The following is a 25288-nucleotide window of genomic DNA, read 5'->3' on the forward strand; positions in this document are numbered from 1 at the left end:
CTTACCTGCCGGTAACAAGGGAGAACAGAACACCCAAGAGCCCAACAGGCGGCCGAAAAACCGAAAGGTAAAACGGACCAGCAGAGGCAGACCCCGAGGAGCCTGTGGAAGGTGGCCCCAAGCTCCAAGGGCAGTACTTACAGGGCACCTAGGGAAGGCAGCCCTAGGCGCATGCAGCCCGAGTACTGGAGATAACTCCTGGCTCTCGCACCCACAAAACCAACACCACACGCAAAGCACAGTGCAGTAGCGACACCGGAGCCAGAGCACACGACCATCGCCTATAGCATCAGCCTCAAGAACTGAGGTGTGGGTAGCCGGCGCGGGGGGTCTGGGGCTCCCCCTTCTCCCTCCTGGGGAGGGGGGAGCTGCGCAGACAGCGGCGCGGCGGTGTGTGATGTCACACTAGTTTGCTTGTTTCCGGTTGGGGAGTTCTATCCACTAGTTCGGTTTTTGGTAGCAATTTTAACCAGAATAGGGGTTTGTTTTGAGGCGCTTACCTTTCTGGGTGCCTGTTCCGGTCGATAGCAGACATAGAATGCTTCCAACTACACGGGGGCTTCTATAGGCCATTGCTCCCCTTGCCTCTCTGAGGGGGCCCGGTTCTGGCCGTGGTCCCCGGTAGGCCTAAGAACTCCATACACATGACTGATGCCAAAGTCTGACATTAGCATATCAGCCTGGGATAGCTCCGGGGAGCCGATGGGGCTCCCCCCAGAAAAACTACGAAAAATCAATCAGACATTGAAATAATTAGGTAATTATATCTTTGTGGCAACTCCGGCCTGACAGCTGGCGATCAACAGACCGCCTGGGACGAATGCTGAGTCAGCACCTATTTTTTGCCAGAATTCCCCGCCCTATAGCGGGCAATATATGCCACTTAGGATTTTTTTATTATTTTTCCCGTCATCAGTGAACACAAATTAACAGGTTAGGAAGAAAAAATAATTTTTTTTTTTTTTTGGGTATGCGCCTGTGGGTGTCAAATGGTATATAGCTATGCGCTATTTAAGGGTTAAGGAAAGGTTTTAACAATTTAAAAAGAAAAAATAATTTGGGGGAACACTTTATTTGCAGTGCATCACCAGAATGTCACAATAAATGCAGCGCAGCATGGAGGTTAATCAGAAACCTAGTGGTAATTGTTCTCACTTCTTGAATTATTGGTGAATTCTCTTAAGTTTGAAGGGTTTATTTAACAGTATTGTGCCCCCAGACGTGCGCTCGCTCCGTGCGTATGCACGAAGTAGACCTGATGGTGCGGGCGAGTGCGCGGCGACACTAAATGTGTATACTCGTTTCAGTTTTCTCACCTTAATTCTCGTGCTACGTCACTCATTTTGGTATCATTGTGTTCACAATAGAATTCCTTATAGGTGTATATGCATATAAGGTCCAAACGCCAAGCTTGACTCCCCACAGCAAAGCCTAAAGTTGGGAAAAGTTACCCGTGAGTGCACAATATCAGTAAAATGTGTATACTCGTTTCAGTTTTCTCACCTTAATATTCATGCTACGTCGTTCGTTTTGATATCAATCTGTTCGCAATTAAATTCCCTACAGTTGTATATGCATATATTGTCCAAAAGCCCAGCATGACTCCCTTAGCAAATCCTAAAGTTACCCGTGAACGAGAACCAATTATCACACACGCAACCTAATGTGTATACTCGTTCAGTTTGATAACATCAATTTTCGTGTTCCGTCGCTCGTTTTGGTATCAGATTGTTCGCAATATAAAGGCGCGTGTTTTAAAACTAGTCCCATAATAATAGAGCAATAACTGGAATTTTAACAAATATTTTAATTTTGCAAGCTCATCATCACAAAATTTATATCCTTCCAGTGTTCTGACATAAAATTTCATGTTACATCTTTAATTTTAGTATTAAATTGTTCGCAATATAAAGGCGCACATTTTGAAACTAGTCCCATTATAATAGCACAATAAATAGAATTTTAACAAATATTTTAAAATTTTGACCAAAAACGTATTTATAATCTTTCAAGTGTTCTGACATCAAATTTTGTGTTACATCTTCCATGTTGATATCAAATTGTGCTCATTTTGAAATTATGCCGAAGCCGATCGGATAGAAAATGAATTTTATACAAATATTTTTTGTTTTGGACATGAGCTGTGTCCAAAGCTAGGACACGAGAGAGAGAAAAAAAAGTGGACTCGATGGGTGTCCAAAGAGAGCAATAGTGTTAATTAACAAACACATCCTGAGTGTTTTATCAGCTGGATGGGTCCTGCTTCTTCTAAGCTAAATGCCAGCCTTCCTTTGAATTTGTCCATCAGGGATCATTCGCTTGATGTTATTCCATATTTTAATTAGTTTCATGAGTGTTTTCTGTCCGGTATGTGCTGTGTGGACCTGGCTCATTGGGTCCTTAGAGCTGCATGTGCTCAGGGCTCCCTTTCCTGTATGTTCTAGCACTGCCCCTGTACTTAGAGAGTTCTCTTCTCTGGGTGTTTGGGAGTTTGCTCTTTTAGACACCAGGCCACCGGAGTCGGTGCCTTACCTCGGCAAACATTTTGCCTCATTGAGGTACACAGGCTGTTTGTGCATTTGTTTTACACAGCACTCTGACATGGGCCTTAATGGCCACATTAACCCTCAAAGTGCGCATCACGTCATATGATGTGTTGGACGTTGTTCCAGTCACCTGCGCATCACGTCATATGACGTGTTGGAGTACTACGCAAGATTTAAACGGCCCGCGGATACACGAGGTTCGCCACACCTTCATCAGGGCTCTTGTAAACAGACGCCATTTTAAAAAAAAATCATGGGCCAAACTCCCGGGTGTTATTGGCCTCAGTATTGAGTAAACAACCAAGCCTGACGCACACAGCATGAGCTAACAGCACTGCTGTTCAGCTTGTGACCACAGCATCGCCTAAAAATGCCAAAATATACTTGTTCATGCTATTATGTAGCGATGATATTATTGCAGAAGACCCCTGACTGTGATAAAACTGACCAGAGTTCTGATAATAGCAGGATTATGGTGATATTTAGCACTGTGCGCAATGGAGGGAGGAGTAATGCTGTGGGAGGGTGGTGGCGATGTCTTCTGACTGTGTGTGGCCACCTTTTATTGACTGCATAACTGGCCGACCCCTCACAGTGTTCAAGAGAGAACTGGATAAGCACCTCCAAAGGATACCTGATCAACCAGGCTGTGACTCATACGTCAGGCTGCGAGCAGCCGCGTCCAACAGCCTGGTTGATCAGTCCGGCAACCAGGAGGCCTGGTCGACGACCGGGCCGCGGGGACGCTAAGCCCCGGAAGCACCTCAAGGTAACTTCAAGGTAAGGTAACCATACCAGCTTAGTGGTTTGCTATGGTGAACACAAATGTAGATACGTATATATAACGTGTGTATAGAGGGTATAAACAGCAAGAGAAGGTTTGGAGCCGCCATTTTGGTGAGGGCGGTGGCATCGTCTGCACGACACCACTGTGCAGACGACAGTGTTGTTTACTGGTTACCACGGTGGTCTTTGGGCACCATACCAGTTTATTTGTACAAGTATGGAGAATAAAACAGGTAGATATTTATATATAATGTGTGTATATAGCGTAATAACACCAAACAGTATTGTTGGAGGAGAAATATTAGTGCGTCTGGCCTTGAAGGCGGCGGCCATCAGCTGACTGTGTGAGGTCCTACGTCTTTGTGCCTTTACTCACCATACAAGCTTAGATGTACAGTTATGGTGAACAAAACATGTAGATACTTATATATAACGTCTGTATATAGTGAATTATAGCAAAAACAGTACTGTATTGTGGGAGGAGAATGTCGGTGAGTCAGATAACTTTAGGGAGGGCAGGAGTGGCTGGCTGGTACACGGCCGTCACTCCTCGTTACTTTTTGACTCATAATAACTACTTAGTGGTTCGTTATAGTGAACAAAACATGCAGATATTTATATATAGCCTGTGCTTATAGTGTAATAACCGACAAAGTATTTGTTCACTGATTGATGAACATAATTGAAACAACAATATGCACACTGTATTTTTGAGTACAGCGATGATTCACTCATTTTATTATATAAATATATCAAACTACACACTATTGAATAATATTACAGCAAAAAAACTATGAAAAATCAGAGACATTGAAATAATTAGGTAATTATCTCTTTGTGGCAACTCTGGCCTGACAGCTGGCGAGCAACAGACCGCCTGGGACGCACGCTGAGTCAGCGCATATTTTTTGCCAGACTTCCCCGCCCTATAGCGGGCAATATATGCCACTTTGATTTTTTTATTATTTTTCCCGTGATCAGTGAACACAAATTAACAGGTTAGGAAGAAAAAATATTTTTTTTTTCAAAATTACATGCGCCTGTGGGGAAGAAAGGATATTATACCCCCTAGCATGTTAAGGGTTAATCAGGTTGTATCAGTCTACGTAGTTAACTCCCGGCAAGCATTCCTAGTACCCGTGTGTCCTGTTTGGTCTGCCCTTTGGGGCCTAGTAATCCTAGGCTCTCGCATTTTGGGAGTTTGAGGGCTTCTTGTCATCTTTACCTTGGGGCTACGATCATTCTTTCTGCCTCCACCGTGCTGCCTATTGGGTCAGTGACACCTACGACCCTGAGTCCTGCGGGGTTTGTTCCCCCATGTGGTTTCTCTCTGACCCTCCACATAACGGCAAGTTTATCAAGCAGCTGCCACCTTGTGGGTTCATTTTGCTTGCCTTCAGCACTCATGGCTTTGTGCCTGGTTGGATGTTCCAGAGTTGGCCCCATCTTGTTTTTAGCAACCTGGAATTGGAGATGTTAGTGAAATCCACATTTGCTCCCTCCGTGTCTCTTCTTCCTTCCCCTTTGAAGTGTGGTATGTTGGGCTTCTCTCCCTTCCTGGTCTCTTGCCTCTTTTCTCAGTTTACTGCATTCCCTTCAGTCCATAATTCTTCTGCTAAAATGGCTTTCTTATTGGCACTCAACTCCAGTTGTTGGGTAGGGGAGCTGCATGCTCTTCTTCGGAGGCATGGTTTTCGTTCTTTTGGCCCTCGTAGGTCACTGGGATTTCAGAGTGGTCCTTTAGTCATTGATGCTTGGTTGGTTGGCAGGGTTGCTTCATGTGCTGTGCCAAGTGGTGGCTCTCAACCATTATCTTCATGCCACCAATTCTGACTTGGTGGATGCTTTGTAGGTTGATCCCGTTTCCTTGGTCTCCTGTTCCAAGGATCGTGTTTCTCAGGTCGTCTATAGTGTCATCAAATCCAGCCAGCCTGCCCATGTTATTTGTAAATTTGCTGCTCGCGTAGCTGTTTTTGCTAATATGTCCTGGGCTGTTATTCTGGCTGGGGGGTTTTGGTGGTCTAACAAGATCCTGATGGTTTGGTGTTAATTAATGTTTCCAGGCCTTGTCATGCATGCGTCGCGTCGCTTTGGGTCATTCCTCTCGGCCAAGTGTCTCGTCTTCGTCTTGACTGTTTTCAGTTTCTTCTCCATAATAAGCCCTTGTCTGTCTTCTCCTTGGGTAATTAGCTTCAGGGATCCACAAGGGGCTCCCTCCAGAAAAGCAGTATTAAATATAAAGAAAAACCTCCTCCTGGGAGGGCCCCGGTGGCTCCCTGATTGCCCTCTCCCTCCCGTCCAGGTTGTTGGTTGGTTGGTTCTGCACATTTGCTCCACAGTTGGTGTGGAGAGCTAGCAGGAACTTGGAGCTCCAACTTTCTATCCCCCCAACTGGCATGGGGATGGGAGGAGTTGGTGCTAACGAGTTTATGCTAGTTTCGAGAGATTCACTCGTTTGTTTACCTTGTATGTGGAAGTTCGTTAGGTAGTTTTGAGGCTTTGGTCATTTTAAACCCAGCAGTAGTCTGTATTTGTTCACTGGCTTTCTTAATTATTTCCCAATGGGGGTGTCGGAGTGTCACCTGCTCTCCGCCTCTGTGTGGGGGGCCAGGTTCTGGCTCTGGGTTCTGGTATGCCAACAGTGGGGGTGGCGGAGTGTCACCTGCTCTCCGCCTCTGTGTGGGGGGCCAGGTTCTGGCTCTGGGTTCTGGTATGCCAACAGTGGGGGTGGCGGAGTGTCACCTGCTCTCCGCCTCTGTGAGGGGGGCCAGGTTCTGGCTCTGGGTTCTGGTATGCCAACAGAGCTTCACAGCTGATGTGACTTAGTAGGTGGCAGCTATATCAGCAAGATAGCTTCAGGGAACCACCAGGTCTCAACCAGAGTGGCATTTTGTATCTTGTATTAAAAATATTGCTTAATTATGAATTCTAAACAAAAAAAACTATGTCCGTGTTATTTTTTCATGCAATTTTTTCTCAGAAACTACTTGAAATTGCAAAGAAGAAAAACAAGAGACCAAATGCTTATGAGCTGCTACGTTCAGAAGTATTACAACTGCTGTCAAATGTTTTTGAACTACACTTACAACCTGTAAATAAACAGCCGGTTAACGAGATACTCTTCTTCGAATCTTCGTCGTCAGTGAAGCAACATCTGGTGGGCATGCCAAGAGCTCCTCTCACTACAGCTTTGTCAAATCCCCACCACTACTTCAGGTGAGTTAGTTGTATTATGCTTCATGTTGCATGTTTCCAAGTACTGTAGAGTATCCTTTAATGTTTGAATGCTTTAATATTCTGAACTGTCGGCACGTTCCCGGCTCAAACTATTCCGGACATCTCAATGTTCTGCTCGGCAACGCCAAAAATGTTTATTCTTTTTTCTGGGGGGAGCCCCTACGGCTCCCCGGAGCTATCCATGGCTGATATGGATACCCTAACTATTTTGCATCAGTCGATGTGGGTGGAGTTCTAGGCCTACCGGGGACCACGAGCCAGAACCTGGCCCCCTCAAAAAGGCACGGGGAGCAATGGTCCATAGAAATGCACATGTGATTTGGAGCATTCTATATCTGCCATCGACCGGGACAGGCACTCAGAAAGGTAAGCGCCACGAAACAAACCCCTATTCCGGTTAAACAACAAAAATCGACAAACGAGTGGACAGAACTCCCCCAGGAAAACGAACTAACAAGCATGACGTCACGCGAGCCGCGCCGCATGTCTGCGCAGCTCCCCCCTCCCCGGGAAGGGGGAGCCCTAGACCCCCGCGCCGGCGATCCCCGCCCCAGTTCCTCGGCTGATGGGATCATGCACGGTCGTGTGGCTCCAGCTCCAGTCTTGTCTCAGTGCTGTGACTTGTTTGCAGTGCTGCTCTTACAGTGGTCGTGTGAGCTGGGAGTAGTATTCTCAGGTACTCGGGCTGCATGTGCTTAGGGTCACCTTCCCTGAGTGCCCAGTAAGTACCGCCCTTGGGGCTTGGGGTTGTCTTCCACAAGTCACCTTGGGTCTACCTCTGTTGACTTTTCGCTGCTTGGCGTTTGGCCGCCCCGAGGGTTTGGGGGTTTCACTCCCTTGTTTACCTTGGGGTAAGTGGTAGTTATCGCACTGGTGGGGCGCAGGGTACTGCGTAGCTAGTTTTCACCTATGACAGCGGCCGGCTCTGTTCCCTCTGGGTACATTGTCCACTTGTGTGGTGTTTCTTTTATTTTTGTTTTTGCCTGGTAGGAGGGTCTTCCATGTGTTTCCCCCCCCCCCTATATTAGGTTCGTTTGTGTGGTGGCACCTCCTGCTTTGCCCTTGCGAGTGGACACGTCCCGTGGGTTCAGCTTTAGCAGTTTGCTTGGTAGTTTGGGGCGCCGGTTAGCAGTACCCTGCCTGGGATAACCCTTAGCAGACCCAGTCTAGGGGCCCTGGGAAACCCCCCGGGGGCTCTCGGGTCCGATAGTGGAGACCCTTGCGTCCCCTCTCGCTTTGTGCGAGTTGAGGGTTGCTCTGTCCCTTGTCTCAGGGTGACTCTCCTTGTTTTTGCCTCCGTCATGCTGCCTGTTGGGTCGGTGACACATTCGACCCTTGAGTCCTGCGAGCTTTGTTGCTTGTTCGTGACTCCATTCACCCAGTTTGCTGATGAATTCCCGTGGGTGCAGGCAACTCGCGCGTTGCAGGGTAGGATGTTGCAACGCGCTCTGGTTTGTCGCTTCCCCGGTCGCCCCGATGCTGCCCCGCTTGTGTAGGGACCCAGACTTGGGTGGTTGTGGTCGCTTCGGCCTTGGTTCCCTCCACGCCCTTGTTTTTCCCCCTCCTGCTTCCGGCCCCTACGCGTCTGCAGGCTTCGGGGTCGGGGCGGGGTTAGAGGTTCTGAGACTTGGGCAGTTTCGGGGGTTGCCCCGTCCGGGGTAGCTGCGGAGGCATTTGAGTCTGTTCCTCCGGCCGATGCTCAGGGGTTTTGACCAGTGGGCCCCCCTTCTCTTTCAGCTCTCTCGGCTGCCCCGGCTTTTTCTTGTGAGGCCGGGGCTTTGGAGGTCGACTCGGCCCCGGGGCCTGGTGCAGAGGCTCCTGGGGTTGGGGAGGAGCGGCCTTGGGGGCCTTGGGCTCCATTGCGCCCCGCCTGGATTTCCGTCCTTCTGAGCGAGGCTTACTGTTACGAGGAGTGGGGTTTTCTTTCCCCCCTCTGCGTACGATTTGTGCTTGGGTTCTGCTCCTCCCCGGGTTCGGTTCCGTGTCCCTGTGGTTTCTTCGGTTCCATCTTCAGGAGGTTTTCGGCTAACCGCATCTCTTCGCCTGCGGTGCGGTTGGCCTTTGCGACTTCCTCGTGCGTGTCCCGGAGTTTGCCTCCATACTGGTTCCTTCTGTTCTGGACAGGTTGGGCTCCTTGTAGCCGTTTGGGCTCCTTGTAGCAGTTTGGGCTCCTTGTAGCCATTTGGGCTCCTTGTAGCAGTTGGGCTCCTTGTAGCAGTTTGGGCTCCTTGTCGCCGTTTGGGCTCCTTTGTGGCCGTTTTGGCTCTTTTGTGGCCGTTTGGGCTCCTTTGTGGCCGTTTTGGCTCTTTTGTGGCCGTGTGGGCGCCTTTGTGGCTGTTTGGGCTCCTTTGTGGCTGTTTGGGCTCCTTTGTGGCTGTTTTGGCTCTTTTGTGGCCGTTTTGGCTCTTTTGTGGCCGTTTTGGCTCTTTTGTGGCCGTTTTGGCTCTTTTGTGGCCGTTTTGGCTCTTTTGTGGCCGTTTTGGCTCTTTTGTGGCCGTTTTGGCTCTTTTGTGGCCGTTTTGGCTCTTTTGTGGCCGTTTTGGCTCTTTTGTGGCCGTTTTGGCTCTTTTGTGGCCGTTTTGGCTCTTTTGTGGCCGTTTTGGCTCTTTTGTGGCCGTTTTGGCTCTTTTGTGGCCGTTTTGGCTCTTTTGTGGCCGTTTGGGCTCTTTTGTGGCCGTTTTGGCTCTTTTGTGGCCGTTTGGGCTCCTTTGTGGCCGTTTGGGGTCCTTTGTGGCCGTTTGGGCTCCTTTGTGGCCGTTTGGGCTCCTTTGTGGCCGTTTGGGCTCCTTTGTGGCCGGTTGGGCTACTTCTCGCCTTGTTGGGCTACTTCGCGCCTGGTTGGGCTACTTCGCGCCTGGTTGGGCTACTTCGCGCCTGGTTGGGCTACTTCGCGCCTGGTTGGGCTACTTCGCGCCTGGTTGGGCTACTTCGCGCCTGGTTGGGCTACTTCGCGCCTGGTTGGGCTACTTCGCGCCTGGTTGGGCTACTTCGCGCCTGGTTGGGCTACTTCGCGCCTGGTTGGGCTACTTCTCGCCTGGTTGGGCTACTTTCTTTCGCATCCTGCGCATGCGCCGTGGGAGTGTTTTGGTTCCGGGCGGTGTGCACACGTGTTCTGCTCCAATTCTCTCGGGGGGCTTCACCTCTCGCTCTTTTCTTATTCCCATCCGTACACCGTTACTTTGGGGGTGTTCTGGGGTGTCGCTGTGTGGGATTCATGAGGTTTTTCCCTGCGTTCTAGGGTGGGGAGCCTCTTCGCTGCTCCCCTCCTCCTCTCCAGCATGGGCGCACTGGCCGCCTCCGGCGGATACGGCCTCGAACGCTTGCGTCATGGCCCTTCAGGGCCGATGTTCTGCAGGTGAGTTGGTGCGGTTTTGGCGTCTCCTTCGTCCTGACGCTGTTTTTGTTTTTGGGAGTAGGAATGGGTGTCCATACGTCCTTGAGAACGTGGACCGTATCACCCGAGGTGCCTAACGCAGGGCTATTAGCCCATACTGGGCAGCTCTTGTTCTCTCCACCTGATTCCTTCCTCGGTTCACGGGTGTCTGCAGGTGGCCTCTTGTCCCTTCCGAGGCGGTTCCTGCCTGTACTACTCCTGCCCCTCTCCTATGCTTGTCTAACCTTGCTTGAGTTCGGGGCCCCGCCTCCACCTTGTTTCGCAGTGCAACGGTGGGGGTGCCTGTTTGGTAGTAAGTTTTCCTGTGTCGGAGGTTTTGTGTTCGCCTCCTTGTGTTTGCAGGTTGGGTTCTGGCTTTGTTTCCGCCTCTTCCCTGTCGTTTGCCTGTCGGGTGGATTCTGTACTTCTTGGGCACTCATCTCTGCTCTTGGGGCTGTGTATAGGGTCAGCCCATGTTGGGCTGCCTAATGTGTTCCTTTGATTGCCTGATACACTGCACACGTTTCTTCTACCGTCCCTGTGGCTCAGTTGGGTGCTCGGTTTCCGCCTATGTCCCCTTATGTGCCACTCGTGTACGATTTATCTATCTTCTCTGTCGCTTCCTCGGGGAGTGTGGTGACGTTTTGCTGCGGTTTTGGTTCTGCAGCTGCGTGTCGGGGTTGGTTGTGGTGTTATGTTCGGCCCTTCCGTGCTCCCTCTGGGGCTCTCCTTCCTTGCCGGTCTGGCTGTGCCGGGCCTGGTTTTTCCATGTTCCTTATGTTACGGTGCCCTCTCCTATTTCTTTCGTTTGCCGGCTTAAAGAGTCATATCAGCTCTCCCTACTGATTCTCTGAGGTTCAGGGAATCTAATGATATATGTGGCGACCAGACCGGCTGCCAGTTAATGGAAGGAGGTTACATTATAAGTTGTAAATAAAGGAAAATTGGCGCCCTGTTATAAAATGAAACAGTATCCCCTACGGCAGATATGACCTTGTGGAAGGGACACTATGCCGATCGCGGATTGGCCGACGTAGGTCGCGGGCGACAAATCAGGGCCCGCCATGACGTCACCGAGTGCCCCGGGCGGCGCCAACGTCAGAGTTGTACTGACCGTGGAAGCGACAGGACGCGCCTCGGTCTGCTCTCAGGGATTGGAGGCTCTGCAAGCCTTGTTCAGTGGATTGAGCTGGCTGTCGCAGCCATCACAGTTATTGGAGACCCTGCGCTTCTGGGAAGCAAAAGAGGAACCAAGTTCAGTGAGCAGAGAAGTGCCCAAACTGGGAAAATAGTCGGCGACGACGCTGGGCGGCGCCGCTGGCTGGACGTTGAGGTCTGGAAGGTGGGCGAGCAAGCTAGCTGTGACTGGGGTCACATCCACTGAGAATCTTGGAAGGACGACACCGTGCCTAGGACAAGGAGCGACGCCCTGTGGGAGAGGCGAGTGTGGGGGGAAAATAGTGATTAGCTCAGCGCCCATCGATGAACCAGGATTGGGGCAGCTGAATCTCAGGGATTGGAACGGCGACGACGCGGAGGCTTCACGACACCTGAGGACCTGTGGAACGTCCTGGATCGTCGAGGATCGACCCAAGGAAGCGTGGGAACCTCACACCATCGAGGGACAGGCGTCGTGAGCCAGGAGTGTAAGGTAGATCATTTTTCCCTCCCATTACCCCTTGTATGAGTAGGCTAGTTAGGCCACAATATTTACTTGTGTATGTGGCAGCAAGACTTTATTACTTTAATAGTAGAATAGGCTGCAAGGCAGCTTGTGTCCAGGACTGTCAGAGAGGACAGTGTGTATGGATGGCAGGACAGTGAAGAAGAGGTGCCGACGTGGTGAAGAGGCCCTCCTGTGAGAGTGTGAGACTCCTGTCTTCCTGCCCAGATGAAGGAGTGTTGGATGGTCGTGGAAGAAGAGGCTGACGATCTCCAGGCTCATTATCCATATTCCATATTCATGTATTACTTGTGATTGTGTGTATGCGTTCATGTAATTTGCATCAGTAAATCCACACATTTTATTACTGTGTTTGAGTGTGCCTCCATTTTATGATAATTCTCTATGAGCATACATTTCTGGCTACAAATAATATATAATACACCCACTGAACTGCATTGCTGGGATGCAGATACAATAACCCAGCTGGCGACCTTGCTAAGAGGAAGATAGAGAAGACAGGCGGGAAAGGAGTTCCTGCAACCTTTTTTTGTCTGGCAGGCAAGACTCAGGGAGGTTATGGTTATAGGTAAGCCTGAGTCTTCCTTCACTCCCCCACGGGTCTAGGCCGGAACTGTTAACAGCAGTTTCCCCGTGTCTGACTGAAGGGCTTCCAGGGTGAATCAGTGGCACCCCTTTGTGGTGGAAGCAAAGACCTGCGGAGGTGGGCATTGTTGGTCCTCTCTTGTGTGACCAAGGAGACTCCGGTGAATCCAGGGAGTCGGAGGGGCTGAGTATTTGGGCCTTTGAGCCCCTAGCAGCCGAGTGTTAGCAGAGCCCCGGACCGCCCACCTCCACGTGACACTTGGTTTGACTGTCTTGTCCTCGCCACATTGTGCTGGCTGGGGATTAGCTTGGGGTCTTCGTCTCGCCCCTCGCCTATCCTCCGGTTTCGGTTCAAGTTCCAGAGCCTAGTGGTCTCCCTTCCTTCGTGTTTTTCACGGCTGCCTCGGGGTTTTCTTGATGCTGGGACTTTGAGGGGACAGCTCGGCCCCGTGGCCTGCAGGGGTCTCGGGTGCGACGGGGTTTTGGGGCCTTCGTCCTCTGTGTTTGCTTTTTTGTTCTCGAGGGTTCTGGACTGTTTTGCTCCTTCCCGTTTTCTGGTGCGTCTGTCGTCATTCGGTTGAGCTTCCCTCCGGTCCTTTCTAGGGCTTGTAGGTCCTTTTCCCAGCAGCTTCTGGGTGTTGGCCTTTTTGTTCTTTTGTGAATACCTCTTCTCTTCACACTACCTCGGTGCTCCTAGTTTTCCTGGGAGCGAGATTGCTCCTCCTAATGAGTCTTTTCGCTCCTGCCCTTCTGCGGGATGTTGGTGCGGGGCGGCTCCTTATGCGAGTTCCTTCCCTGTCAGCTGCACTTGTGGAGGTGGTCTTGCACACTTATGGCATTTTCGTTTTGGTCCTGCGTTTTCTTTTCCCTCCTGGGGCTGTCATAGGATTGGCTTGCGGAGGATGTAGAGGCACTTGGGGCCGTTCCTGGGTCTGGCACCTTGGTTTCTGCTGCTAGCTTTCGGTATCGATATTCCTTCTGCGCCGTTTCGCAGGTTGTATCGTGCGTTGTTACACCTCCAGCCTGCTTAGGCCTGTGTCGTCCTGGTTACCAACATCCCAAAAAATCTTTAAATATGCTTAGGAAAGGTGAGTGTCGATTTGGATCAATATGTAGGTTTTTCCATCGTGACATGTGCCAAACCTCACTGGAGGACAGAAAATGCTATGACCTCAGCTGCCCACACTTTCACGTGAAAGGCACGGAACGCTACATAAAGAGTGGCAAGCAGAGTAATGAATTCGGAGGAAACTCTATAAATTTTTTATACCAGACCGACAGATAATTCAAAAGGAGCAGCATGGAGAGTGTATGGAACTGGATGCCAGATCCACTTGCATTTCAGAATTACAGATACAATTACACACCGAAAAGGAACTACAATTACGACAGGCAACTGCCCTACAACAATCAGTACTGGTCAGAACAAACTCATTATGTCCACGCATAATGGGCTTGCCGAAAAAGTCTCCCATTCAAACTATCATTAATAGAGTAACCTCATTCATCTTTGCCAACATACAAGGACTGAAAACAAGAACAAACAACAAAGTACAGTTCATAAATGGCCTCCTCACGGAGTCAAATGCAGTATTTGGAGCTTTCACAGAAACCCATGCAGGGGAATTGTTGGACAGTGAGATCTGGATTCCAGGATATAACCTATACAGGTGTGATAGGAAAATTAGGTCACATGGAGGAGTGGGTCTGTATATTAAGGAAGACCTTGTATGCTCGGAGCTCCTAAACGTTACAAATGAGGTGGTAGAGGTACTGGGATTAAAAATGGAGAAAATAAATTTGGTGATTATTTCAATATACAAACCGCCAGATGCAACGGCTGAGGAATTCACAGAACAGATAAACAAAATAGAGAATAGTCTTGATAATTTGGAGAACCCGATACCTGATATTATCTTCCTAGGTGACTTCAACTTGCCTAGTCTCAGGTGGAAAATAGCAAACAATAATATTATACCAGGAAATCTATCGGGACCTAACCAACCACAGATTAGAGAACTACTTAGATTCTGTGACAAATTTTCACTCAATCAGCAGATATCGGAGCCAACGAAAAATGAAAATATTCTAGATCTGGTCTTTACGAGCAATGAAGACATTATCAGAGACATTACGATATCAGATACCACATACTCAGATCACAAGGTCATTGAAGTGCAAACGACCATCAATACTCAGAATAGACCTAAAACGTTGATAAAGCGAGAGGGGCTATTCAGTAAATTCAATTTTAATAATAAAAGGATAGACTGGGAGATAATAAACAGGGAACTTACAAACATTCCATGGGAAACTGTTCTAAGTAATACAAGTCCTACAGAAGGAATAGAAAAACTTACTTCGGAAGCGTATCAAGTCTGTCTGAAACATGTTCCTTTGAGGAAAGCCAGAAAGAGATCTAACGTAGAAAGAGAACGCAGACGACACTATAAACGCAGGAAAAAAATAACGGAACTGCTTATGCAGACACGAATTTCCCGTCAAAGAAGGAATAATTTAAATAGGGAGATTGAAGAAATCGAGCGGAAATTGAAACACTCATATGAAACTGAAGAAAGGCAGTTAGAACAGAAAGCAATTCAGGAAATAAAGAAAAGTCCAAAATATTTCTTCTCATATGCGAAATCAAAAGCAAAAACCACTGCCAGTATTGGACCTATTCGTACAAGTGAAGGTTCATACACGGAGGATGACAAAGAAATTAGTGAAATCCTAAAAAAGCAGTATGAGGACATGTTTAGCACTCCAATAAACAACATGAAAGTGGAAGATCCAGACAATTTCTTTATGCGGGATATTCAAACCTCTGTAAATATAACTGATATCAACACGAGCGCACTAAATTTTGAAAGAGAAATTGAAAACATGCCCATGCACTTGGCCCCAGGTCCAGACTCATGGAATTCAATATTTATAAAGAAATGCAAAGTGCCAGTAGCACAAGCACTCGGTATAGTGTGGAGGAAGAGCTTGGACACGGGGGAGATACCAGATGCACTTAAAGTAGCAGACATAGCCCCTCTACACAAGGGAGGGAGCAAAGCATTGGCAAAGAATTATAGACCAGTTACACTAACATCGTACATCATAAAAGTATTTGAGAGAGTGATTAGGAGTCAGGTCACCAATTTCATGGAGACCAATGACCTTCACAACCCAGGCCAACATGGATTTCGAGCGGGAAGATCGTGCCTCTCACAGCTACTTGAGCACTACGACAAAGTCACTGAGGCATTAGAAGAAAAACAGAATGCTGATGTGATATACACGGACTTCGCAAAGGCTTTCGATAAATGTGACCATGGCGTGATAGCACACAAAATGAAGTCAATGGGAATAACCGGTAAAGTAGGACGCTGGATACTCAGTTTTCTGTCAAACAGGACTCGGCGAGTAACGGTCAACCATATAAAATCTAGTCCAAGTGCAGTTAAAAGCTCTGTACCTCAGGGTACAATCCTTGCACCGCTGCTTTTCCTTATTCTCATATCAGATATAGACAAAAATACAAGTCACAGCTTCGTATCATCCTTTGCAGATGACACAAAAATCAGTATGAAAATTACCTCGGCTGATGACATTGAAAAACTTCAAGCTGATATTAATAAAGTTTTCGACTGGGCATCAGAAAATAACATGATGTTTAACAGTGATAAATTCCAGGTACTCAGGTACGGTAAAAATGAGGACCTTAAACATAATACAGAGTACAAAACACAATCAAATGTACCCATAGTAGGAAAACAGCATGTAAAGGATTTGGGAATAATAATGTCTGATGACCTAACGGTTAGGGAGCATAACCAAGCAAATATTGCGACAGCCAGAAAAATGATAGGATGGATTACAAGAACTTTCAAATCCAGGGATCCCATCACAATGATTGTACTCTTCAAGTCACTTGTGTTGTCCCGTCTTGAGTACTGCTCAGTACTCACTTCCCCCTTCAGAGCAGGAGAGATTGCTGAAATAGAGGGAATACAGAGAACATATACGGCACTCATAGACGCAATAAAGCACCTAAATTATTGGGATCGTCTCAAATCCCTCCAAATGAACTCACTAGAGAGAAGACGAGAGAGATGTCAAATAATATACACCTGGAAGATACTGGAGGGCCAAGTACCAAATCTACACAGTAAAATAACAATGCACTGGAGTGAACGATATGGAAGAAAATGCAGAATAGAACCAGTGAAGAGCAGAGGTGCCATAGGCACAATCAGAGAACACTATAAACATCAGAGGTCCGCGGTTGTTCAACGTCTCCCAGCAAGCATAAGAAATATTGTCGGAACAACCGTGGACATCTTCAAGAGGAAACTTAGATTTATTCCTCCAAGGAGTGCCAAACCAACCGGGCTGTGGTGGGTATGTGGGCCTGCGGGCCGCTCCAAGCAACAGCCTGGTGGACCAAACTCTCACAAGTCAAGCCTGGCCTCGGGCCGGGCTTGGGGAGTAGAAGAACTCCCAGAACTCCAAGAGAGGGCCTTCCCGGAGGGGTCGTGTCAGGGCTCGGGGTTCCCCTCGTCGTAGTAGGCCACTGGTGCCAGGTTCGGGTCCGGCCCCACCTTCGAACCCACTTTCGTCTGGTTGGTGTGGTGTTCGCTCTGTGCGAAGTTCGGGGTCTCTTAAGGGGCGCTGGCCCTTTCGTGGTTCGCCCCATTGACGGGGCGATGGGAGGGGGCAGGCTTCCACTGTTCACTTACGCCTGATCCCACGGTTTGAGGGCGTTTCGGGTCCTTTCCTTTCGCCTGAGGCTTCGGGGAGTTTGAGGCTGGCGGGGTAGGCCTCTTTCCCTGCGCTCTCTTGGATGGTGTCCCTGGACCTCTTGGACGCTTATTGGCACGTCCCGATTCATCCGGGGTTCAGGGACTGGCTCAGTCCCTGAACCCAGAAACGCGAAATATTACACTCACCAGAAATGCACTGAGCATTACTGGTGAGTGTAATAATTTTATAACTGGTTATCAGAGTTCAGCCTAGTCATGCATATTTTGCATGAATATATATTTTCTTTGTATTTTGAATATTTTTACCATGGGTTTTTCAAGTGTAATGTTATGAGCTGTCACTAATACTTATTGTATTATAGACTGTATAGAATATTGGTACACAGATATATTCTTGTCACTGTATCAGTTAAATGCTATATTCTTTGAACAATAACACGTACTGTTTCTGTGGAGACCCCCTTCAGCTCCCCAGAAACCCCGGGCTGATGTTGTATATATTAGACTGTGACAACAGTCAATCGATGAAGTTCTAAGCCTACTGGGGACCAGCACCAGAACCTGGCCCCCCTCAGAGAGGCATGAGGAGCAATGGCCCTATAGACATCCCCGTGTAATTGGAAGCAGTTTTTGCCATCTACCAGGTCAGGCACCCAGAAAGATAGGAATTCCAAAACAAACTACAGCCGGTTAAAAATTGCAAACCGAATGCCGAACTAGCAAAAAAAAAGACCAGGTCTTTAGACCGAGTGTTCTTTTTTTCTCTGTTCTCCTCAGTTTGTGGTAACCCCTTCGGTTTAGGAATGCTTTTCTAAGGCTCTTTTCTTGTTGGCATTGGCCTCTGTGGGTCGGTCGAGGAGCTTCATGGTCTTCTCTGTCGCAGGGGTTTCTGCTCGTTTGGTCCCGGTGGTCGGGTTGTTTCTTTGCAGCCATCTCCTTCTTTTCTAATGAAGAATGAGGCTGCTGATTTTCAGAGGTGTCCTTGGGTTAGTTCTGTTGGGGGGTCCTTGTTGAGGTTTGGTTGGTTCAGCTGGGCGTGCATAATGTTTTGTGTCCAGTTGCAGCTCTTCACCATTACTTGCGTGCCAAGGCCTTCATGGCAGGGGACGCGCTTTGGGTTGACCCGATTTCCCTTCTTCCCTGTTCCAGGGCGCGGGCCTCTCAGGTTGTCCGCAGGATTATTCGGTTCAGCCAGCCTGCAGTCTATCCCCGTACCTATGACATTTGTAAGTTCGCAGCTTTGGCTGATGTTTTTAGTAACATGTCCTGGGCTGACATTTGGGCATGGGGCTTTTGGAGGTTGAACAGGGTCCTGGCGGGTCATTAAGAGGCACTTTATAAAGTGAATAAAGTGAACATATTTGTCAACATACCTGTACCTTGTATGTTGGCAAATATGAGAGAAGTTATCTTATGTGTGGAAGCGCTGGGTCTTTTACTTTGTTTAATATTTGTAGTTCTTGTAGGGGTGCCACATTATCTGTGTCCTGTCTAGCATTTGACCGAGTTTGGCACTTTTTGCCATTCTTTTCCTCTTCTCTTACTTTAAAATCTCCCTGGTATGTACAGGTGTTGCTATATTCTTAATGTAGTTCTTTTGATTTCATTCAATTTGTTCCTTTGATATACCTGCTTGATGGGGTTCTGGGAGTTCTTATACAACCCAAACCCGGCCCGAGGCCAGGCTTGACTTGTGAGAGCTTGGTCCAACAGACTATTGCTTGGAGCGGCCCGCAGGCCCACATATCCACCACAGCCCAATTCGTCTGACATTTCTTGCAAGAAAGCTATCTAGTTTTCTCTTGAAGATGTCCACGGTTGTTCTGGCAATATTTCTTATACTCGCTGGGAGGACGTTGAACAACCGTGGACCTCTGATGTTTATACAGTGTTCTCTGATTGTGCGCCTATGGCACCCCTGCGCTTCACTGGTTCTATTGTGAAGCGCAGTCCATATCGTTCACTCCAGTATGTTATTTTTGAGGTGAGCCCCTACGGCTCCCTGGAGCTTATCGGGCTAATGTATGTTATGTTAGACCGGGACATTAGCTAAGGAGTTCAGACCTACCAGGGACCAGCGCCAGAACCTGGCCCCTTCAGAGAGGTTTCAGGGAGCAATGGCCCTGGAAAACCCCATATGGTTGGGGTTTTCCTTATCTGCCATCGACCGGGGTTAGGCACCCAGAAAGGTAGGCGTAACAAAACAAACCCCACATGGTAAGAAACTACAACAAAAACCGAACAGAGAGGTAGAAAACTCCCTACAATCCCAAGAAAACTAGCAAACAAGCAAACATCACACTTTACTGCCGCGCCGATCGTCCGCGCAGCCCTCCCCACCCCGGGAGGGGGAGGGGGGAGCCCCGGACCTACCGCGCCGGCTGCCAAGCTCCAGTTCGTTCGCTAATGTCAACCGGGATTGACGCTTCTCTGGCCTCAGTTTCCTAGGCGGTGTTTGCCTTGTGTGGCGTTCACTGCCGTGTGTTGTGTTGCGCGGTGGCCAGGAGTACTTCATTAGTGCCGGGGCTGCATGTGCTTAGTGGCTGACTTCCCTAAGCGCCCTGTGAGTACTGCCCTTGCGTAACAGGGTTATCTTCCCTGGGGCGTTCGGGAACCATTCCCGTAGAGGTTCTTGCTGCTCGGCATTTGCCTCGCCCTTGGGACCAGCTGGGGCTTGGGGCCCTTGTTTGGCCCTGGGTAGGGATTGGTATTGTGCTGGTTAGGGCGTCAAGGTGTTGCGCAGCCTGCCACCTAAGCGGCGGCCGGTTTCTGTTGCCTCTGGAGACGGTGTACTTTTGCGGGGTTTTTCTTTCGTTTTTCATTTTTCATGCCTGGTGGGGGTCTGCCTAAGGTGGTTATAGTTCCACTGGTAGTGTTTGGCGGCCCTCTGCTAGGCCCCCGTGCTTGTACACGTCTCAGGGGTTTTCAGTGCTATAATCTACCCTCTTGTTATGTTTGGGTTTCTTAACCGGTTAGCAACACCTTGCCCGGGCTTCCCGTAGTTGTTACCCTACGGGCCCTGGAAACCCCTGTCTGGGCTCAGGGGACCATTGATTGTGTCTTCCGGGTTCCAGCCCGTCTTGTACGGGATCGTTGGTTGCTGTTCCCTTGTCTCCGGGTGACAGTCGCCATTTTTACCTCCGTCATGCTGCCTGTTGGGTCACTGACACCTTGACCCGGAGTCTTGCGAGTGATTCTCTGCTTGTTCTCCAGTACTCTCCTGATGTTATTACTGTTCAGAGTACAGGCGGCATCCGTGTTGCAAGCTAGGTTAGGTTGCTGCAACATGCTAGGTTGGTTTCCCACTCGAATGCCCCGTGGCCACCCCGTTTGGTTAGGTGCTGCTCGCCCCTTTCTCTCCATGTTCCCGGCTCCGGACCGTTTGCGGGTTTCGGGGTCGGGGCGGGGTTTAGTTGCGGCAGAGACTCGGGCATTTTTCGGGGGCTGCCCCGTTCGGGTTGGGGACTGGAGGTTTGAGCCTGTGCCTCCTGCCAAGGCTTCTGGGTCTTACCAGCGGCCCTTTCTTGTTGCCTTTCCCATGGACTCTTGCTTTTCTTTAAGGGCGGAGGGCTTGGAGGACGGCTCTGCCCTGGGGCCTCTGTTGTTGGTTCCCGGGGCTGTGGAGGTTGCCTGCTAGCAGTTCTGGGGCGGTTTTGCCCCTTCCGGGGTTTTTCTGCTGTTGGGCGACGTTTTTCGCCCATCCATTCTGCTAGCTTCCCACATTTGCTGGCGTGTTTTTGTGTATTTAGCGTCAGTCACAGCCCCTGCTGGCGGCCATTTTCGTCTGCCGATTTCACGGCGTGGCCACCAGGGCGGCGTTGCGGTTTGTTTACATGCGTCTGGGTGTGCGAGCGAGCGTCTCTGGTGAGTTTTCAAATTTTTGTCAGGGTTTTTGTTCTGTTGTCGTTTCTTTGTTTTTCTGGTGTTTTCTTGCCGTTGCCTGTTCCTCTGGGAACGTTTGGGTGTTGATTTTGGGTCTGAGCCTGTGGGTTTAGGCTCAGTGCCCCTGGCTGGTATGCTTGCTCCCACACCTTGCCCCTCGGTTTTCGGTCTGTTGGGACCGTTTTCACAGGGCGTTCTGCTGGGGGCTGTGCTTTGCCTTTCAGTGGTGTTCTCCGCCGGCAAATGTGGTGGTTTGGGCTCCCCCTGGTTCGATTCTGGGTTCCTTTGGGTTCCTTGGTTTCAGTTCTGGAGGTTTCTTCCTCTTGGGGCCCCCTTTTGTGGGTTCAGGGGACTTTGTTTCCTCAGTGTGACCCGGTTCTGCCTTTTGGGGTTCCGGGGTCTTCCTGGCTTAGCAGACTGATCTTTTTGGGTCTTGGCACATGTTGTGGTTGTGCTGGGACTTTGTGGTTTTGCTGTCGAGGTGGGCCTTTTGATGCAGTTTTGTGCCTTCTTTGCCTGGCCGGCGTAGTGCTCTCTGCCACTAGTCGGCGACTTGTGCTTTTACAATATATGTCCTCACCTAGTTGTGCTTGTGGGGGTTGAGCTCTGGCTCCTTGGTCCTGCCTCTCAACCGTCTATCAACAGGTAATTACCTAAGTGTAATTACCTAAGTGTAGTTACAGGATGAGAGCTACGCTCGTGGTGTCCCGTCTTCCCAGCACTCTGTTATATAACGCTTTGAAACTACTGACGGTCTTGGCCTCCACCACCTTCTCACTTAACTTGTTCCAACCGTCTACCACTCTATTTGCGAAGGTGAATTTTCTTATATTTCTTCGGCATCTGTGTTTAGCTAGTTTAAATCTATGACCTCTTGTTCTTGAAGTGCCAGGTCTCAGGAAATCTTCCCTGTCGATTTTATCAATTCCTGTTACTATTTTGTACGTAGTGATCATATCACCTCTTTTTCTTCTGTCTTCTAGTTTTGGCATGTTTAATGCTTCCAACCTCTCCTCGTAGCTCTTGCCCTTCAGTTCTGGGAGCCACTTCGTAGCATGTCTTTGCACCTTTTCCAGTTTGTTGATGTGCTTCTTAAGATATTGGCACCACACAACTGCTGCATATTCTAGCTTTGGCCTAACAAAAGTCGTGAACAATTTCTTGAATTGTAAAATTCAAGAAATTGAATTCTTGAAGTGTATGAACGAGTTTGGGTGGGTATAAATAGGAGCTGCCTCGTATGGGCCAAAAGGCCTTCTGCAGTTACCTTCATTCTTATGTTCTTATGTTCATTACTCGGATAAAATGGGATAGACTTGATTTGCAGAATAGAAGTGATATTTTGTAGCGCTGAATGACTTCTTGTCCCAACACTGACAAGAAAAGTCTGTGATGCTATCACAGTATCTGACTTCTCATTCTTTGTTTTGTTCTGTTTTTCTGGGGGGGGAGGTAGCCCCGTCAGCTCCCCGGAGCTATCCAGGCTGATATTACTAATATTAGACTTTGGCATCAGTCAGTGTGAATGGAGGTCTTTAGACCAACCAGGGACCACGAGCCAGAACCTGACCCCCTCAGAGAAGCGTGAGGAGCAATGGCCTATAGAAACCTCCCATGTGGTTGGACGCATTCTATGTCTGCCATTGACTAAGTCAGGCACCCAGAAAGGCAATCATCCCAAAACAATCCTCTATTCTGGTTAAAAATGGCTACCAAGAGCCGAACTAGTGGACAGAACTCCCTAAACAAAAACGAGCATGACATCACCACGTCACCGCGCTGCCATCTGCGCAGCTTTCCCCCCTCCCCGGGAGGGGGAATGGGGAGCCTCAGACCCCTCCTGTCGGCTACCCAAGACCCCCAGTTCTCAGGCTGATGTGCTTGGAGAAAGTCGTGTGCTCTGGCTCCTGCATTGGTGCTCAGCTCTGTGCCTGTGTGGTGTGGTGGCTGTCTTATTGGGGCGTGTGCAAGCCAAAAATAATTCTTCAGTACTCGGGCTACATGCGCCTAGATTTACTTTCCCTAGTTGCCCGGTAAGTACTGTCCTTGGGGCTTGGAGCCTCCTTCCACAAGTTCCTTGGGTGTTTGCTGCTCAGCTTTTGGCCGCCCTTTGTGTGCTGCAGTGTTCTGTCATCCTTGTTCACCTTAGGGTAAGAGGCAGTTTGTATTGGTAGGGGCGCAGGGTTCTGTGCAGCTAGTTTCACCTCTCATAGCGGCCAGCTCTGTTCCGCCTGGGTAACTGTGCTCTTGCAGGGTTTTGTTTTTCTTTTTGTTTTCCCTGCTTAGTAGGGGGATCTTCCTTTTGTTGTTGACCCCAGTGTCTCTGTTCTGGTGGTACCCCCTGCATGGCTCCCGTGAGTGTACACGTCCCAGGGGTTCAGTTATTTAGAAAGTTGTTTGGTGGGCTTGAAAGCCGGTTAGCAGTACCCTGACTGGGATTCCCTGAGCGTGTGTTCCGTCTCAGGACCCTAGGAATCCCCACGACGGCGCGTGGGTCCGATGGATGTGACCCCTGAGTTTCCCTTCACTTTGTGCGAGTTCGAGGGTTGCTCTGTCCCCTTGTCTCGGTGACTATCATTATTTTTGTCTCCATCACACTGCCTGCTGGGTCAGCGACACTTTTGACCCGGAGTCTTGCGAGTTTTGTTGCTTGCTGGTGACTCGGTTTATCAAGTCTATTGATGACGATATTCGGGTACAAGCAGTGCAAGCGTTGCATGTTAGGTTTCGGTTGTTGCAACGCACTAGTTTGGTTGCTGACCCGGAAGCCCCGAGGCTGCCCCGTTTTGGTTATAGGGACCCGGACTTTGGGGTGTTGTTCACTTCGGCCTTGGTCAAGGGGGTTCGCACCCCCTTGTCCCTCCTCTGCTGTGCTTCGGTCTGATCCCCTCCCTCCCCTGCATCCAGCTCCAAAACATCTGAGGGTTTCGGGGTCGGGGCAGGGTTTAGGTGGTGTTGAGACTCGGGGGGGATGCCCCTTCCGGGTTGGCGACGGAGGCATTCAAGTCATTCCTCCCTGCCAAAACGTCTGGGTCTGACCAGTCGGTCCCTCTTCTTCTGACTTCTACGGCTGTGCCAGCCTTTTCTTTTGAGGCCGAGGTTTTGAGAGATGACTCGACCCCGGATCCTGATGTGGTGGTTCCCGGGGCTAGGGAGGGACTGACTTGGGGGCTTGGGGCCCCGTTGGACCCCCGCCTGGGTTTTTCTACCCCTCTGAGCGGGGCTTACTGTTACAAGGAGTAGGGTTTCTTTCCCCCCCCCCCCCCTCTTCGTATGAGTTGGATTTGGTGTCTGACCCTTCTTGGGTTCGGTTCCGTGTCCCTTCGGGTCCCTCCGTCTTTCCGGAGGTTTTCGGCTTCCTGCATCTCACCTCCTGTGGTGCAGGAGGCCTTTGCGGCTTACCTCCTGCGCGACCCAAATTACACCTTTATCATGGATCCGTCTACGTTCAGGTTTGGGTCTTCGTTTCCCTACTGGATTCTGTATGAGGATCCGGATTTGTCCTCGCTGGCGGACTGTCCTGTGTTTGCTTTGGAGATTTAGCATACCTTCTGTCATTCCCGCACGCTTGAGTGACGTGAGGTGTTGACGGTGGTCCAGGTTTTCCTGGAGGGGCGAGTTTGAGCACCTCAATGAGTGCTTGTTGGCCCCTACTCCTCCTCCTGGATTTGGGTGTCGTGCAGCTTCACATGCAGGTTCCCTCTCTTTTGGCTGCACTGGTTGCTGATGACTTGTACGCTCGTGGTCTGCTGGTCTCAGCTTTGCGTTTCTTTTCCCTTCTGGAGTTGTCTTTGGACTGGCTTAAGGAGGATTTAGAGGAGCTTGGGGCCGTTCCTGGGTCTGGCGCCTTGGGCTCGGCGGCACTTGCGTCGGCTGCCTTGTTGTAGCTGTTTACGCTGATCCTGCAGGATGCAGAGTCGCTGTTTTATGCCTCCTGGCTCGCGTGTTGGCAGGCGGTGCTTGCTTCTTGCTTGGAATCTGCTTGGGCCCTGGCTCTTAGAATGTCTATGCCTTTTTGTTCCCCTGCTGTTTTTCGATTCTGCGGTGGCAGAGTATATGCCGGTGGCTTCTGCTAGCTGTCATCCGACGTCCGACTTGTTGGTTCTCCAGGGATCCCGGGGGGATCTTCCCGGAGGGATCGTGCCAGGTCTCGGGGTTCCGCTCGTCGTGGTAGGCCATTGGTGCCAGTTTCGTTGTGGCGTCACCTTCAGAACCGTCATCATCTGGTTGGCGAGGTGTTGGCTCTGTGCGCAGGTCGGGTTCTTGTAAGGGGCATCGACGCTTTCGCAGTTTGTCCCATTGACAGGGTGATAGGGGAAGAGGCTTGCTCTGTTCGCTCATACCTGGTCCCACAATTTGTGGGCGTTTCAGGTAAAAAAAGCAGTATTTTTACCGGGAAGTTCAAAAGTGAATATGTTAGCAATTTTTGGTACCACAACCA

The 25288-nt window shown here is 49.6% G+C and overlaps 1 protein-coding gene across 1 annotated transcript in view; it reads left to right on the forward strand.

Annotated features, from left to right (window-relative positions):
* The window catches only part of LOC138360326 (origin recognition complex subunit 3-like), a 73005-nt gene extending 48615 nt beyond the window's left edge, over positions 1–24390 (forward strand). The window contains exons 5-7 of the mRNA XM_069320245.1: positions 6313–6548; positions 9808–9924; positions 24300–24390. Coding sequence (XP_069176346.1) covers positions 6313–6548; positions 9808–9924; positions 24300–24390 — 444 coding nt within the window. The remainder of the gene's footprint in view (positions 1–6312; positions 6549–9807; positions 9925–24299) is intronic.
* Positions 24391–25288: the final 898 nt, after the last annotated feature.

This window comes from Procambarus clarkii, unplaced genomic scaffold (assembly GCF_040958095.1).
Source record: "Procambarus clarkii isolate CNS0578487 unplaced genomic scaffold, FALCON_Pclarkii_2.0 HiC_scaffold_107, whole genome shotgun sequence".
In the NCBI taxonomy this organism is placed as follows: Eukaryota; Metazoa; Arthropoda; class Malacostraca; order Decapoda; family Cambaridae; genus Procambarus; species Procambarus clarkii.